This window comes from Belonocnema kinseyi, chromosome 9 (assembly GCF_010883055.1).
Source record: "Belonocnema kinseyi isolate 2016_QV_RU_SX_M_011 chromosome 9, B_treatae_v1, whole genome shotgun sequence".
NCBI lineage: Eukaryota > Metazoa > Arthropoda > Insecta > Hymenoptera > Cynipidae > Belonocnema > Belonocnema kinseyi.
In genome coordinates, this window is record NC_046665.1 from 66,469,355 (window position 1) to 66,488,497 (window position 19,143).

General features: G+C 29.0%; 1 protein-coding gene across 2 annotated transcripts in view; it reads right to left on the reverse strand.

The window, feature by feature from the left end:
- Window positions 1-3,224: 3,224 nt before the first annotated feature.
- The window catches only part of LOC117180370 (probable ubiquitin carboxyl-terminal hydrolase FAF-X), an 89,390-nt gene continuing 73,471 nt past the window's right edge, over window positions 3,225-19,143 (reverse strand). For both annotated transcript variants that reach the window (XM_033372842.1, XM_033372843.1), the window contains exons 23-26: window positions 18,681-18,910; window positions 18,345-18,547; window positions 12,781-13,073; window positions 3,225-8,576 (exon numbers count right to left, since the gene is read on the reverse strand). In XM_033372842.1, the coding sequence (XP_033228733.1) occupies window positions 8,411-8,576; window positions 12,781-13,073; window positions 18,345-18,547; window positions 18,681-18,910 (892 nt within the window). In that variant the 3' untranslated portion in view covers window positions 3,225-8,410. The remainder of the gene's footprint in view (window positions 8,577-12,780; window positions 13,074-18,344; window positions 18,548-18,680; window positions 18,911-19,143) is intronic.

Here is a 19,143-nt window from a genome sequence, read left to right on the forward strand (position 1 = left end):
AAGGGGGTGGTTAGTAAAAATGTGACCATGTGTGACATAAGGGAGGGGTCACTCTAGTTTTATAAAAAATTAGCGGACGTCCTTTATGGACGGTCCCTAAGTGTCCAGGAGTTGATTTCGTCATTGAAAAGTTGAGATTCTTACTCGATAGCCATGAAATAAAGGAAATATTGTTTAATCAATAGAAAAGTACTGACAGGTAAGAAAAAACTAAATATATACAAATAACTCATATAATTATTGATTTTAGTTCACACTTTGGAAGAATAACTTGTTAATTTGATAATTGAACTATTTCTATTTGTTTAATAATTAATAAAAGTGAAAATTCATTCAATTAATATTCTCTTATATAAAAATATTGAGCTTTATTCTTTCAATTTGTGTATTTACTAATTTCATCTACTTTTTTATGCAGCCTATAATCTTACCTATTTGTTTTTAATTTTCAGTAGTGATATCGTTGAAGCAAAGTACAACAAAGAAGTTTTATTAATGATTTGAAAAATAAGTGACCTGAGCTATTGAAACACGATTTTCTGGCTAAATCTCAAGCGTCTTATTTCTCTAAACAAAAAGAATCTGTTGAGCTGGAGAGTTTACAGCATGTCTTGATTTTGCCGAAAATTATTCCTTTTATGTACAAGACGCTATCCAGTCCCATCATTGGTCTAATAATCAGGCTACACTTCACCCGTGTGTGGCGTATTATAAAGAAAATGAAGAAATGAAGCATGCAAATTTTGTAGTGAATTCAGAAAAAGTTACTCACGACACAAATTCGGTTCATCTTTTAATTTAGAATTGATTGAATTTTTGGAAATTAAATTTGGTGCTAATGAAGTTAAAAAAATAACATACTTTTCGGACGGAGCGGCTTCACAATGAACGGGACAACAATAAGCATATAACGACAGCACTTTCCTTATTCAAGTGGGCCGAAAGTTCTTTTCAAAAAAATTAATTTTGCTTTTTGCTCGCAAGAGGATCATGATTTATATGAAAAAAAAGTACGGACAGTGTTTTGAACGAACTGTTACAATAAAAAATACTCGCCAATTTTGCCACTAAAAACCGTTGGATGGTGGATCGCTGCAATGTAAGCTTGTTTTGGAAGATACGAGAGTTATCGTTAACAAGACTTTTAAAAAGTAATGAAGATAACGCGTTCCTACCAAATTTGTATTCAATTATTTTTTCATTTTCTCTGGCATCGTTTAATAATAAAAATTATGTTATTTCATTGTGATTTACATTATGTTAAGAAAATAACATTTATTAAATAATAATATTTTTAATTGATATTCTTCTTACGACCGACCAGAGTTGGAGAAACTCTGAGACATTCGGCCGCGGGCTGTACTGACAGTGCCCGACGCGTGATGATAAATAAATTTATCTTGTTCAAATTAATCGCGAGCAGTGAAATTTTTTCAGGGACCTTGAACTTAAATGTATAACGCACATAACCACAGAAAAAAATCCATTTTTTGACCGAGAAGTCATTGGAATTTGCGTTTGTTTACTTAAAAGTTAACTAACAATAGGCTAATAAATTAATAATTTTAAGTTTTAAATATTTGATCAAAATATAGATATTTAACAATAAATCCTGAAAATTTCATTAATTGATCTTTGATGGCTGATTAGAAATTAATTTTTTAATCCATTAAGTCCATGATCAAGTGGAAAATGGGGGGGGGGGGTCCACTTGATGTGATCTTGCTTAACCGTAAGCTGAACATTTTTCCATTTGCAGTAATAAAAACAAACTACAAATTAAAGCACTCAAAATGGAACTCATGAGTTTTAAACTTTTGAAATTGAAGTTTCAAAGTTTTTTAATTCAATATTTTGTATTCAATTGCTCAAAAATTTACACGTAAAAATGGAAGGTACTAACACTTTTTGACTGAACAATTTTTAGTGAAATCTATCATTGTTAACTTTTTAAAATTAATTAGTTCAAAGATTTAGATTCAATTCTAAAAATATAAATCCACGTCATTATTTTCAATTCTTTAAATTAAAGAATCAGTTAACTCTAAAATTTTCAAAATTACAATATTTTAAACAATTTTAAGCTAGCAACATTACAAATTTTATTTTAACTACACACTTAAATTATAAGTAAAATAACTTTCATCTTAAGTAGTTTAAACATCCTGAAAAGCTTCAAAATTTTATTTCAAAATCTTGAGAACTCTAGAGGTTATTTTAAATTTATACAATTTTTAAATTATTTAAAAAAGTTTTTAGTTTCTAAAGTTTTAAATTAATTTAAAAAAATTTTGAAATTTTGAAAACTTAAATACCTCTTAAAATTACTCAAATTTGTTCTGCAAATAAGAGTTCAAATGCTATTTAAACACCAAGATTGAACAATTTCACTCACAAATTAAAGTTTTTTTTTAAATAACAATAAAAATAGTAAAATTGTTTACTTTTAAATATTCGTTTTCAATTTATTCGTCTTAAATAAACAGTCAAATATTGCTAAACATTAAATAATTATTCTTTTTCTTAATTCATTTGATATTGAATTTTCTAGACTGAAACAATATTTTAAATTTAGAGAAAGCCTTTAATTACAAAATACATTGTTATGAAGTAATTTTGAAAGGAAAAATAGTTTATAAAGTTTCAACCGGATGTTTGCATTTTTTAAATGATTAAGACTTTCGAATTGAAACAGTTTAATTTTTAACGTTAAATTCTGGCAATTCTTAATTTTGTACGGATTTAAACTCTTTTTCACAAAACAATTATTCTTCCCTTTTAAAAATAATTTATTTATATTTAAATTTGATAAAATGAAAATACTTTTTATCAAGAATTTGATACTTCAAACGCTTTTAATTTTTAATCATTTAAGTCTTCAAGACTGCTATTTTTAAATTCTTTAAATTAAAAACAAAAATCTAAAATGGAGAATTTTTTAAGTAGAAGATTTTTGATAACGATTCAACTAATCATTTGAAAAACGTAATTTATAAAATTTCCGGTCAAAAATTAAATTCACTGCGATTTCCCGGGTTTTCCCGGTCTCAGAAAATTCCTGGTTTCCCGGACCAGCGGCCACCCTGTAATTAAATACAAATTTTATTATGGTAAAATAGGGACCAAATCTTTAAAAAAGGGTATTTTGGGAACCTTAACTAAATATAGGCCTCTAATTCTAAGGCAATTTAAAAACGTAAAAATGTGCATTGAAAGATCGATCGTTGATTTAACATTTTTATTACATTCGTTAGAAATAATACACAAACGCTATAAGGTTTCGTTTCCAAAATAAATAGGCTTACTTATTCTGGAGATAAAACCTTTTGGCCGACACCTGCGACCCTTGCATTCGTCAATCAATGATAAACTGTCGTAGATAAATAGTAGAAGAATAGTAACTGCGAACGATATCAATAACATATCGACAAGTAATGAATGCAAATATATATATGCTGTATGCGTTAATTAATAATTAATAATAATCATAATGATAATAATAATAACGCCAGGCGTTGCAGGGCCGGCCTAACGAGGTTATCCAGGCAAAGTAAAATGCGTACATAAATGCGCTCTATTAACAAATGTTACAAAAATGACGTAATTATACTTTTTTTTTACACGTTCCCTTAAGACTCACTTTTTTAACGGGAAAAAAATCTACACAAGGACGATGATTGCTGGGCGGAAGCCACGTGTCGCTGCGCAATTCCCTCCTCACCCCCCTCCCCCTCTAAACTCTTCTCTAATTAAATTATTATAATATTATATCGCCAATCGTCGGCAGTACATGCTTCAACGAAATTTTACCAGTCATACCTTGTATGGCTTGATAAAAAATTATAGGACCCTTAAAAAACAGAGAAAAAAGGAATTCAGTTCCACGCCTTTCCTTCTACCAAATCATCTGTCTTTTCTTTTTCTTTTTTTTTTAAATAATACACTAATCTTTTGGTATAAAAATTGATTAACTTTTACAATTTAGAATCATCATTTTATAAAAATATACAATTTGTTGTTTTTAATTAAAATTTTTGATTTAAAATCAGTACAGTCTTAATTTTTTAATTTATTCATAATTTTTTTTCATTATTTGAGAGTTAGTGGAATGAAAGGCGGGTTACTAAAAGATCGTCGCAGTGCTAAAGTCTGCTTAAATGTATAACCAAAACGTGAACGACCTCTTCATTGATGGATACGCACAGAATAAATGTTATTCTCTGATCGCATCGAATCAAGATCAATGGTAACAACGATATAAAGTTATTTAAACCGCAAACCAAACGCTAATCCCTTTTTACTACACTTTCGTCCGTTACTAGTTCTGCGCTTACACGCGTATCGTCGCCTTAGGAACGCTCTAGGATCTTCTTAAGATCAAAATTGTCTTAATATGTGTTCTTTACTGTATAGTCTAAAAATTACCCCTTGCAAAGTGCACGGCAAATTTAAGGAGCTTTGGGAAATGTAATTTTTTTCGATTTCTATATACTTCTTTTCATTTCATGGCATCGAAAACAAAATCCTTGAAGAGTTGTGAAAGTAGAAAAAAGAATTCAGAGTTTCATCCAAATTTCACTTGGAATAAATATATCTGCATAATTTTAAACATTTTCAAAGCAATAAAACTGGATATATTAAATTTGCAAGAAAGTCTGAAATTTGGAAGTATAACACTTAAAACGCTTTATACATTTACATAATAATTACATTTAAAATTTAACAGCTTCTACAATTAGATGTATTTCAAATTTGAAAACTTCAACTTGAAGATATAGAAATTTAAAAATATGTTTCCTATTTTGAAAGTTCAAATGCTTCACAGTAAAGAAACACAATCTTCACATTTTTAATTTGAATATTTAAAAATATTTATGCTTTAATAACAAACATTTAAATATTTCAAATTAGAAACTCAAATGTTTTTCAATTCGGAATACAAACAATTTTGCAGAAAAAACTTTATTACAGTATGTCTTATTTTTCCAAGATTTTCAGCGAAAAATAAATTAGAAACTGAACTGCTCATATGACAAGTATCACATGCCCTTAATTTCAAAGTATCAACATTTTAAAGGCATCGAAAGTAGAAAAATAAACGAAGCTTTTGAATTGTAAGGTATAACATTAAAAAAATTTCCAATTCAATAAAACTTGTAAACATAAACATGAAAGTTTTTCAATTTACAAATTACAAGGCACCGATTTTCGATATCATAAGACTTTTTCCATAAAACTTTCAAAGTAAATTCAAACTAAATTCTAAAAATCCTACAAATTTTTTTCTATATAAAATTTAAAAAAAGAAACCTTTAAATTACATTTCCCAAAACTACTTGAGAAGACAGCAATCGAGATTACTTAAATATTAATAATATATTCCTCCTTAGCACGCAGCACGGTGGCTTCTTATCCGAGTGTAAAGCGATCGATACAATTAATGTATGGAAATATAGATTTCATTATTTACAGAGGGATTACGTGGTACATGTATAAGAGCAAAAAGAGTTTTGGGGCGGACCTAACGAGACTTGCCAGATTCTCGAGTCGAAGTTTAATCATGCATTCAAACTCAAAATCTCGAATTAAAAAAAAACACTACTAATAGAAATAAATTCAATCGATTCAATCAATTTCAAACTCGACGAACAAATAGACAAGAAAATAGTTAATCTGTCAGCCTCGAGTTCTTTCCTCTTATTTTTTTCTTTGATCCTCCCCTTCTTCCGATTCGCGTCAATATTATAAAAGCCTTGTGGTGGTTACTGACGATTATCCAAGTTTATAGACAAAAGACTAGTCGTTCGCAAAACGAATCGCTGCTGGTATCATATGGAAGAAAGAACTTTCTTTCGTGGTGTCTTGATGTTTTCGAGATTTTCGGGTCGTTTACCGTTCGCACAACTCGCACTGTATGTATTTACATGAATCGTTTATTTGTTTGATTTTTTACAATAATGACACGCGTTTTCCCTCCACGGCGATTTCACTTGAATTTGATTAAAACCGTTGAAATATCGTCGCAATTACTATAAGTCGAAGGGTCGGGATTCGCATGATCGTCAATTTCTCTGCCTAGGACTAGCGAATTATTGAAAAAAAAAAAACAAAAAAAAAACAGAACGCAGAACAATCTTAAGTTTCATGTACAAAGTAGTACATTCCATTGTAAAATATGCTTTGGTAAATAATTCAGGCCTGTCAGCGAGATTCTATCTTCAATAATGTGCACAGTGATTACTTTTGTACAAAAAATAATGGATATGATTCTCTTAATAGACCTTACTTGATACCATATCTGAACTTTTGAATTTATAAAATACCGAACGTTTATATTTAATGAAATATTTCATGGAAGCCTCTAAATTTAAATCAAACTCGTTAAAAATTGCACAATTAATTCTGAAGTTGTCTAATTTTGCAATGCTTGATTTAAAATTATCTCCAAGACATCATTTAGAAATATAAAAAAATGACTAATTTAAAACAAAAAATGACTCGCTGTCAGGCTTGAGAATTGCGCGCACCGTTTGCTCTCGAATTTTCGTACCAAGAAGGCATAGTTTTGGAAAGTCGCTAATGGCATTTCGGCTGCCTTAAAAGGCAAATGAGTCGCTGCGATTGAAGCCACAGTCGTTTGTCTATTTCAAAACTTTGTACCAGGATGAGCTTACTCGGAGATTGACTAGAGTTTTCGTCAATGGAGAAAAAAAAGAGAACGTCGGGCGTATGTGCTTGACTCATTTGCCTTCGATTGCTCGTCACTTTCCAGTTCCAATTCTGCAGTCGACTTTTTCTCGTCCCAGCAATCTCAAGTGGAAAACAAAATTAAGACAAAAAGCGCCTCCTTAAAATTGATCATCCTTTCACTAAAACAAAGAGGAAAATTCACTCTCGTCGCTTCTGCTCATTTGCCGGGCTTGTAAAATTCCTTTCGATCTGGCATTCCTTTCAGAAAAAAACATTGTATGTATTTCACTCTCACCAACACAAGTAAGACAGTTTTATTTTATTTTATTTTATCAGGGCGTGAAAGCTTCGTCGTGTCTTAATAACATTAACCGCACTATTTGCTAAGGCATAAGAAAATGACACTAGTATCATGACACAGGGACGATTTTTCGTTCATCCACATTTTTTTTAAATATTAAATAAATGTCAACTATAAATCTCTCTCGCTCTGCCTTTCTCTCCAATTCCTCTCTCACTCTTGGTTTCTCTCCATAACGAAAGAAAAAACTTAGCATTATACTGTCTGTGTACAAAACCAGGATATATAATAGCTCGTCTCGTATAATATAATAATCGGCTTTTCTTCTTCTTTATCACATATAAAAAGCAGTTTGTGTATGTACATGAATATCCAAATGAGGCTTGGGTATCGGCGCACGATACCGAATCCCTGTAGCAGCTATTAATTTGCTTCATGTGATCTCCTGGTGCTTCGAGATGATTTCCTTAGTAGCACGAAATTTGTTCCTATACGTTCCACTTTGCCTTTTAAATATTACATGACTTCGTTTCTTGATATTCCTTATAGAATTATATTTATATAATATCTATATATATAACACACGTTATAAATTAAATCAGAGCTATGGTCGATGCGCGACAGTCGAAAGCTGTTGGGTCAGTTTTATCATCTCCGAATCGGACTAAAATCCAATGGCAAACGGACCACAGCTCCGGTAACAACATCCCATTTCTCGCAAAAAACGATACAAATTATTACTCTCGACTGTCCTGCCGTTTCTTGTTCCTGCATAAAATTTAAATTCTCAACAAGTTCTGCCCACTCTCGCGCCGCGACTTGATTCGATTCGAAGTTTAAAAAAAAAAACATTAATAAAACAAAAGGGTGAAAATTTAGTCCAAGAAATGCCATTTCCGAAGGAAAATTCGAACTGACCTTTCGCCCTATCGCCTCAGATTAAGTACAAAATTATCGTCGGTGTTTTTTTCATATTTTTTTTCTGTTTTGTTCTTTTTACTTTATAGTTTTTCGATAAGAAGATCGTACGATAAGAAGTTATTCGAGTGCTACGGCAACAAAGCAGTGCATGATTTATGGGCCAATAAACTTCGTTCACTTTGGCCTGGTTTTCAAGATATTTAGAAAATCTATTCAAGTGTTTATTAATAACAGTATGTTCACATTTACATAGGTATACGGAGAGTCGTGCTTGGTTATTCCATCCAACTCGGCAGAGACGGGAAACCCGATAACACTATTCGCTATACATTTATACAACTTTGCTCAACCGCCATTTTCACAATTCGCGCTCGCGGATTTTTTCGCGGCGTCGCATGACACAAGTGATTGCTGTACAGCACAATGCGATACGTTACCATAGCGTCCGTCCATCGGGAATATGACCGATTGGTGGGATTTTTTTTTTAACGAACAAGTTCAGTCGTAGGAACTTGTTCTTTCCCACTGTGTAGAGTCGCAGTTTTGCAGTCCTTCAACCGGATGCGAAATTATGTATGAGGTGTGAATCGGCGAAGGCCCTGGTTGCGGTTGCTGCTGGTTCTCCTGCATTTCCGGACCAACAACTTCCGCTTGAGATTTTTCTCTGCAAATAAACACGAGAAAAGGGTTGAAATGTTGTGTTTTCATATCAAGATTAATAAACTGATAAATTAACGATTACCGTTTACTTATTATCAATGTAATCACTGGGAATATGTATACTAAGGTGGTCCAAAAATGCGTTGCAAAATTTTTTTTCACTCTAGAGGTCAACACACTCTCCAAAAGTTTCCATTACCGGAGAAAGAAAATCCGTAATTTTTTTCGAAATACGAATATTAACACCTGTCAACGAATGCTTCAAAATGCCATTTAATTAACATGGGCGAATTTTGAATTTTTGAAAACTTGAACTCATATTCCAGAGTTTCATTGAAACTTCTTTAATTGATCTTCATTGAAAATTATTTACTTCCCAAAAATGTAAAAAATAATTGTATTTTCTAATTGAAATGCAATGTTTTGTCATTGTTTGGAGTAGTACATTTTTCTAAAAACATAATGTAATCATTTAAACAATTAATTATTGTTAATTTTCAAAATTTCTAACACTTGAGCCAGAGATATCCACTTTTTTCAAATTGGTATCCTATGCTCGGAACCTTTAAAATTTTCCAAAGTATTTCCAACTTTTTTATATCTTTTGAACTCCTTTACAACTGTTTTATATTCTTCAAAACCCCTCGGAATATTTTACAAAACCCTCAAATATTTCAAATCTTTTAAAGTCTGATCAATTTACTGAAATCAATGAAAAATTTCACTGTAATCTTTTAAAATAACCTAAAATATTTCAAATCTTTTAAAAGCTTTTGAAAACCTTTTTCATTTTTTAAAGCTCTTAAAAATTCCCAGGTTTTTGAAAAAATGCCTTTAAATATTTCAAATCTTTTGATCATTTTATAAATTGAATTCCAAAAAATAATTTCAAATCTCTTGAAATCTTTGAAAACCTACAAAACACCTCACTTACCGTAAATAAATTTTTTGAAATCCATTATAATATTCTAAAATCCCGTGAAATTCTATGATAATATTTCCTGAAATCCTGGAAAATCTAGTAAACTACATTGAAAACTATAAAATCCCTTTAAATCGTTTAAATGATCGGAAATCTCATAAAATCCTGTGCAATTTTTGTTAATATCTTAAAACCTTATATATCCTGTAAAATCGGTCCATGTATTCTAAAATTCTAGAAAAATCTTTAGCCTAAAATATTTCAATCGCTTTGAAATCCCTTCAATTTATTGAAATCAATAAACAAGTTTCTAAGAATCCTTTAAGATTCCCTAAGATATTTAAAAAAATTTCATCCACTAAAATAGTATAAAATCCCATGAAATCTTGTAAAAGTGAAATTTTCATTAAAACTTTGAAACCCCTGGAAATTAATTAATTTTACTTATAATTCCTTTGAACCTTTTGAAATTTCTTATAATATTTCAAATTAAAAGCTCTTGAAAATGCCTTAGAAGTATTAAAAATACCCTGGAATTTTGAAAATCTCTTTAAAACACTTCAGAAATATGTCCTGAATCGCAATTATTTTACAAGATATTCTTAAATATAATATTAGCACCGCCGATTAATTAAATAATTAAATAATGTTAAGAACATAATTAATCACTTTTTTTTAATTTGCCTCTAAAGTCCATGATTTTGAATAATAAATCAAATTTTTATTTTAGCTTCTGACGCCTAAAACTTCAGTTCATATTCAGGTACAATTAATGTGACTACTATATTAAATTCCATTTAAACCGCTCAAAATTCCTAACTTTTCCTCGAAAAATATTCCAATGTCAACGAGAAAGATGAATTTACCACCAAAAAGATTAATTTTCTACAAAAAAAAAAACAAAGTTTTTTAGCTGAATACATGGAATCTCAATCAAATAGTTGATGTTTCAACTGAAAAAGATCCGTTTAAAATCAAAAATAGAGCAGTTAATTTTCACTAAAATTATGAATCTTTCACTGGGATAGATGATATTTAAACCAAAAAGTTTAATTTTTCACTCAAGAATTTAAATTTTAACCAAGTAGTTTTATTTTTAACCAAAGAGAGCAATTTGTCACTAAAATGATGAATATTTAACAGGATTACTTGAATTTTCAAACAAAAAGATTCATTTTTAAGGTATAAAAACACCACCAAAACATGTTATAGACCCAATAAAATCGTTAATCTTTCAAGTTCGTGGGTATGAACATCTTGTTTCGGTAAGTCTGATCGGCAAAATGTGAAAGTTTAAGCCAAATCTATCAAAGAGATATTGAGAAAAAGAAATGTTTCTGAAAAATAAGCATTTTTCTATTAAAGTACATGTAAAAATTGAAACTTTGACAAACGTTTGTAGAAAAACTGTCCATTTTTCTTACTTCTTTCTATAGAATTTTTTGGCTGCAGGTTCGCAAATACAACAAAATATTATATTTAGAATTACTAAAGGGCTATTTACTGTTCATTTGGTCAAGGGCCGTTTGTATTTTCCAGAATTAAATAATATTTAAAACCAAAAGCATTCCTTGAAAACTAATATTTTTAAATTGAAACTTTCGAAACTAAACAATTTTAAATTTAAGCCCTTGAAAGGTAAATCTTTATCAGGGTCGAAGTTTTATTCTAGAAAAAAATTCCAAATAATTTCTCGGTTCCCAAATATTTTTCATTGTCACTGAAACTAGAAAATTTAAACTCTTACGGCTGAAATTTTTCCATTTGAAGTAATCATAATTGAACACTTAAACACAACAAAATTTCAATTTTGAAATTTATTATTCAAACGCTGAATAATTTACACTTATCAAATTTTACACAAGTTTGACAATAATTTATAATTAAATGCCGTAAAAATGCGAAATTATCAATTTCAAACTTTTATAAATAACAGAGTTTAAAAATTTCTGGTTAAAAAATAGAAATCCACCCTATGATTTTCAATGCTTTAAATTGAAAAATGAATCAATAGATTCATAAATTTTCAAAATTATTTTATTCTAAACAATTTCAAGTTCGAAACATTAAACATTGAACGAATACATTTTTTGAGCCAAATATTTTCTAAGACTAAGTTGTTTTAAATTAATAATTGCGCTATTATTTTTATACATGACAAACGGATTTTACATATTTTCAAACATTCTCTTAAAATTGATTTTTCAAATTAAAAAATCAATTTTAATTTTACCAAGAGTCTTAAGAAAAAATTGTTATTATCTTGAACACCTTCGAATTCTGGGTTTTTTTAAATTCCTAGTTTTATTTAAACATTTTAATTTTGTTAAAATGTTTTTCAAATCTTTTCAAAATTTTAAATATAAACCTTTTCAGGATTTTTAAATATCTTTTTAAACGATTCAAATTTTTCCTTAAATTTGTTTAAATCCTGCAAAATTACAAAAATAGTTTTTTTTGTGAAGATTTTGGAAATCTTTTAAAATAGTCTCGTAAAATTAATTATTCAAAATGAAAAATCATTTAAATTTGGTATAAGAAGCTGCAAAAATCTTAATTATTACGTCAAATTTTTTCTATCTTAATCAATCTTAAATTTATTTTTACTTATAATTCAAAATTTAACACTTTTAGTCATAAATTAACAGATTTTTTAATGGAACAATTAAAAATTGAAACAGTTGAAGTTCAAATTTAGCATCCTCAAATTTTTAATGATTCAAGGTCCTCTATTTAAAAAGTCGCAAATATAAACGATTCCAAAACTGATTTACAACTTTTCAATTTTTTAAAAATTGAAATTATTGAACGATGAAGGTTTCAGTTTGAAAGTCTACAGTCTAGTTTATAAAGCTTCAATAAGTTATTCGTTTTTAAACTTTAAACCTTTCATTTGCAAAATTTTAATAGATAAATCTTTAAATTTAAAATTGCGGAACTAGCAGTTTATATTTTGAACTTAATTTTCCAATTATGAAGGTTCATTGAACTACTGGATTTCGAACTTTTTCAAGTCAAAATTTTCAAGTCAAAAAATATTACATTTCAAACGCTTTTAATTTACAATTGTCTAAGTCTTTTTCCATTTTCAATTGGAAAATTAAAATTTTCTTAATTTAATTGTGAGATCAAGTAACATTTAAATTGATTCGACGAGTTTTTCTGCTGAACATTAAAAACCCAATGTCACACTTTCCAACATGGCAAACAATTCGATTCACGCAGGATTAAAAAAATATATAAATTCTATTTTTAAATATAAAATGTAAAATAATAATCAACTCACGTTTCTATCGATTTGCCCGCCCTTCGAGGCTTCATTAGAGACTTTTCAAAGAATTGAATCTTTTGCAAAGCTTCTGCTTCGGCTTCGTCCACATCTTCCTCACCCCGTTCCTCACTTGGTTCCTCGACTTCTTGCTCTTCTTCGGGGCAAAGTTCGAAGGCTCTTTCCAGCGTCTTTTTTGCGCTGTTACTGCGCTCCAAAAAATATCCATTCGTGGATTCGTTGGACTGAGTTGGCGGAGACCATCCGTGATTGTAAGCGTGCGTATACGGAGCTGCCGATGTGTACGGTCTCTGCACAGATTCAAGTTGAATAAATTATTTTCAAAATTCTTTTAGAATTTCAATTAACATCTCAACAATACAAGATCCTATTTCGAAACAAAACACAGAGTGGCCGAAAAAACTCCATTTTCAAAATTGCCTGACTGTTTCCTGATCAATTTCTTATTTTCTCTGACTATTATTATTCCAAGGCCAGCATTCTAATCTTGATAACGTTTTCAGCAGAGAATCTTTTATAAACGGAATAAAATAATAAAATTTGTAACTTTCGAATTTATTTATCTTAACCAAAAATGTCGAACCCAAAAGGATGAATTTTTAACAAAATAATTAAATTTTCTACACAAAAACATAAATTTTCAACCAAATGGTCGAATTTTTAATTTAAAAAAAATTCAACTTTAACCGAAAAAGTTGCATTTTCAAAAAAAAGAAGAATTAAACAAAAATAGATGAATTCTAAACAAAAAACGAATTTTCAGCGAAACAGTTCAATTTTCAAGAAGACTTGAAGTTTTAACAAAATAATTATATTTCTAATAAACTATTTGCATTTTGAACCTAGTAAGATGATTCCTAAAAAAAAGTATTAGTTAATAATTCATCAAACAAAAAAAAAACGGACGAAATTTTGACAAATTAAATGAATTTTCAAACAATTACTTGAATTTTTGTATAAAAAAGATCAGTTAAACGGAAAAGTTAAATTTACGTGAAAAAGTTAAATTAAAAAAAAAATAAAATAAAAATTTCAACTAAATGAAAAATTTGTTACAAATAATCTGGTAAAGAAAAAAAAACATCCAGATTGTTGAATTTCCAAGCATTAGAAAAACGAATCTGACATTTATTTCGCGATAAAATGAAGTTGGAATATATTTCTCTTACATAAATTTGCTGAAATCAACAGTTTACTAGACGTGTAAAATTAAAATTGTTCTCTTCGTCATTTTTTTCTCTTAAAAATGTGTTTTGGGAAGTTTTTTCGCACAAGAAACCCTAATGTTATGTTTACTTGAGATAAAATCTACTTTTGATACACTTTCCAAACAACAATTTTCTCACTACTCCTACCCTCACTACTCATAACACTGATAAGTACACAAAAATTTCCATGATTGATTCTAGTAAATTTTTGTTTGTAAAGTGTGTCAAAAGTAAATTTTATTTCAAATTAAACATCAGATTCGGTTTTCTTGTGCAGAAAAACCTCCCAATACACATTTTCAAGAGAAAATAATTACGAACAGAAAAACTTTAATTTTGCTTGTATTGGGAATGGTTGAACTGCGATACGCCACCTGGTGACAAAAATTTGAACTACAAAGAATAGAAACGATTTTAAATATGAATTTTAATTTGTGCATAAAAGTGTTTTAACAATTTTTTTGTGTGGAGCTGAAGTATTTATTGAATAATAAAAATAAGTCTTTAGGGATCATTCACAAATTACGTAACGTGTTTTTCTTTTGTTTAAATAAAGATGGGAATATAATTTCCGTGAAATGAACAGTGACACAGCGATATGGAAAAAAGAAAAACGCGTTACGTAATTGGTGAATGATCCCTTATCAGAAACAAAGTGTTTAAAATGGAATTTACATATTATACAGTTAAAAACCACACTTTTTGGCAGAAAAAATTTTTCTAACAAAAAAAACAATTATTGTTCTTTTTATTGTAATTCTCAAAAGATTATAAACTTGAATAGACTTATTTTGAAACAAAAATGAACTCAAAGTAAATTTTTAATCATTTATGCATGAAATATTTACTATTTAAAAATCTGATATAAAAGTTAGGTTAGAATTCATATTTAAATTCCAGTCGTCTATTATTCGTACTCTTGGCGTAATATCGATAAAATTTGTCGCTACATACATTAATTAAAGTTTATTTGAGCTTAAGCATTGAAACTCGCATTAAGTAATGAAATAATTGTATTTTTTTTTAAACCTATTTTTAAAAAATGTGTTTTTTCACTGCATAAGATGGAAATTCTATCTACAACTATTTGCTTCTGACGAATATTTGTTATTAGTATTCAATCATTGTTTTATACTTCACAAAACAATCGTAAAAACACTTGGCAAAAATTAAAATACATGTTTAAAATTGTACCTACTCTTTCTAATTCCATTTTTCGGCACTGTTTGGCGTAATGGTAGACCACCAATCTCAACAGTAAACTGTTGATTTCAGCAAATTTTGGTATGGTAAGTGTATTACAACTTCATTCTATCACGAAATAAACGTCAGATTCGGTTTTCTCATGAAAAGAAAATGATATTTAAATTTCTTTCAAAATGGAATTGAGTGGAATATTCTGAGAATATTCGAATCGAAATTACATCAGTATATTTTGATACGAGAGGCCAAAAGGGCGTGTTGACCCCATCACACGAGCAGTGACCAAATCGCCCATGAGGACCAGCCCTGTGCATCTCTCCATATTTCAAATCTTAATTTGACCCCGCGACTGTCATAAGTTGATTAGTTCCTAATATCACCAGCGCGACGCTACTTGTCCCATCTTTCCCTGTTTTTGCATAGAAAGCAATAGGATTAGATCACTTTTTTTTTAATTTTTAGTAAACAAAATGTTATTTTCATGCAACAAATTATTGAAACGAAAACAATGTTACTCATTTAACATTTCAAAACAGCTTTCTAATCATTTTATGTGAATACTTAAAAGAGAAAATATTAATTATAAGGTAGTACAATCATCCAGACAAGGCGAAATATATCTTAGATTTGAATTTGAATGAAAAGTAAAGTATGACTTTTAAAATTTATTTTCGAAAACATAGTAAATAATAATAATAATGAAAACTAAAAAAATGCCCCGAAGAAAACTTTGAATTGTACAGAGTTTAAACTTACTAATTGAATTGAAATAAATTTATATTTGAAAAAAACGTTATTTAATTATCAGTGAAGAATATAAAAAATGATAGCTCCAATTGCTCTCTTTAAACTTTTATCATTATATCTTTAAAACAATGTCTTTAAAAACAAAGATGTTAAAAAATTGATTATATTTGGCTTAAAGGGACTCCATGATCCGTTTAAAAATAAATTTGATTTATTTAATATATTATTTTTAATGTTGTTTTCTTATTTTTATATTGCACGTTCATAAATACAAATTTAATTTAATTTCAATTACATTATATTCAATACTGTAAGTACTCGCTAAACCCCAAAATGGACAATTTACATCTGGTTTAAACTTGTATACTATAAAAAAAAAATGTCACGAAATTATTTTTATAATTGATTAATATGAATATTATTTATTGTGTTTTCAGAAATAGAAAGGATTATATTGAACTTTTTATTCAAATTCAAATCATATATTTCACATTGGCAAGCTTATTGGGTGCCGTTTAAATTCATGTTTTCCCTTTAGCATTTATATAAATAGCAGGGAAAACTGTTTTCAAATATTACATAAATAAAATTGACTTAATTTTAATAGGGTTATTCATGAAATTAACATTTTATTTGCTGAAAAACTTTTAGAAACTGGCCTCAACTCATGTCCTACAATGCAAAATCAGGGAGTGATGGCCCAACTAACGCCGCGCTGGAGATATTGGGAACTAAGCAACTGGCAGTAGGGATCATTGTGTTTTCAGATGCACAGGGCTGGTGAGAGTATCGAACACTATTTTTCTTTACAGAATTCTATGCGTAGTCAGTCATTTTGGTCTGTTTTTGTTTTTGTATGTGCAAAGAAAAAAATGTGTCAACACATTCCCCCAAAATGGACTAAGGCATCGTATAGGTGATTTCACTCAAAGACCGCAACCCATATTGATGGATCCTTGCAAGAAGATTAATTTTCTACCAAAAAAGGTAAAATTTCAACAACTAAAATTAAATTTCAGACAAAAAAGGTAATTATTCATTTTCAGTAAAAAAGTTACATTTGAACAAAAAAACACCAAGCTAAAAAACAAATTTTCTGTGAAAAAGTTGAATTTTGAACCAAAAAAAAATCAATTTTCAACCAAAAAAGAAGACATTTATACCAAATGTGATAAATATCAAAATCAATTTTCAACCAAGAAGATTATTTTTTTACAAAAAGATAGGGTTACAACAAAATACATGGATTTTTCAAACAAATACATGAATTTTCTACTAAAATCATAAATTTTCCAAAAATAACAGACTAAATAAAATAAAAGATCCATGTTTTTGAAGTTTCAAGACAAAAAAACAAATTTTGTGTAAAAAGATTGAACTTTTAACAAAAAAGAGGTCAATTTCCTACAAAAATAGATGCATTTTTAAAACAAACATAAATTTTTAACCAGGAAGAATAATTTTCTACAAAAAAAAAAAAAAACAGGTTCAGCACAAATGCATGAATTTTCAACTAAAAAGGATCAATTTTCAGCCATGAACCAAAAAAATATACTTTTCAGTTAAAATGATGAATTTTGACAAAATAATCTATTCAAGAAACTAAAAGATCATCCAAAGTGTAGAACTTTCAAGCCAAAATAAAAGTTTTCTGTGACAAAATATAATTTCAGCTAAAAAAAATAAATACGTTACATTCATAGTTTAAAAAATGTTAATAATTTGTTTAGCAGTGGTAAAATATGCAACAAATGAATTTTTAATTAATAATATAATAGTAGATATTTTAACTAAAAAAGAGGAATTTTTAACAAAATATTTGAATCCTCAATCCAGGAAGATTAAATTCCAACCAAACAGTTGCATTTTTATAAAAAAAAATTAAATTTATACTAAAACAGATAAATTAAGAAAAAATAGTTGACTAAGAGTTCAATTTTAAATGCAAAAAGGCGAATTTTCAATAAAACAGTTTAATTTTCAAGCAAATAATACATTTTAATACTAAAAAGTATAAGGCAGGAGCAAGCTACGGAAAAAATATAAATATAAATACTTCTCTTTTAAAATACCTTCATTTTTCCCTGGCCATTATTTTTCAAAGACTAGAATATTAATCTTGCAATATTTTTAACATAGAATCTTTTATAATCGGACTAAAACAATTTGAAATTAAAATAAAAAAATGATTGACCTTTACATTTATTTAAAGTGCCTCTTATAGAAATGTCATAACTTGCAATATATTTTTTAAATCCCTGATTTCCAGGTTTTCCCTGACCTAAGGCCACCCTGAATATAAAATTTTATTTAGAACACCAGAGCCCTAATCGAAAGAGAACCTTCTCCAGAAAAAAATATATTCCTAAACTCGACATACTTTTAAAAACAATTAAAACAAACCTTGTCAAGTTCATCCTGAAGCCAATCGATCGCGTGAATCCATTTCCTTTTTAAATCAGGACTATTATGCAAAAGTAAGTGCGCTGGTCTGCATTTGCTAAATAATTGGACCATGCACTTTATGCACTGGTAGGCTCGCTTTTGATAGTGATTTTTACTCCTCTGGATCGTTTCGAACAAACCTTCTCGCTCATCAGGAACGCCTATAATTTACCAAAAAAAGTTATATAACTAATTAAAAAAATAATCAAATGTTAAAACAACATTTTTCTATTTTCTTATTCTTGGTTTAACATAGGTCATAAAAATGATTGAGAAAGAAAAATATTGAAGTACCCTTGAGAGCATTGTGAACTCTGTGATTTTGCCACGAGTCTTCCATGAGGAGCATAGCGAGTAGGAGATCTGTATGATGTCTGAGCTCATGTGTGTAAGCAAATCCGATTTGCCAGAGTAATTCGCTCAAGACAGACCGCGACAAGTGTGGATTTTCCCAGCAACAATACTGCAGGAGTTTAACCGTATCTTCCGTCACATTAGCGTCTTCTATTAATTTCTTTATATAACTGTATAAAAAATAATCAGATTTTAAAAAGATGTTCTATTAATATATATATAATTAAAAATTTGTCATAAGGACAACCGCAGGATTTCGCCGGGAGTGGGTGCTAATCTGAAAAATTGCACCCGCTTCCAACGAAATCGCGGTAAAATTTCAGCCACAACCACGTCTCACAACCGTGAGATAGGTGGTTACAGTTTGTAAAGGAATCAATACGACGATCCAGCAAAAGCCTCG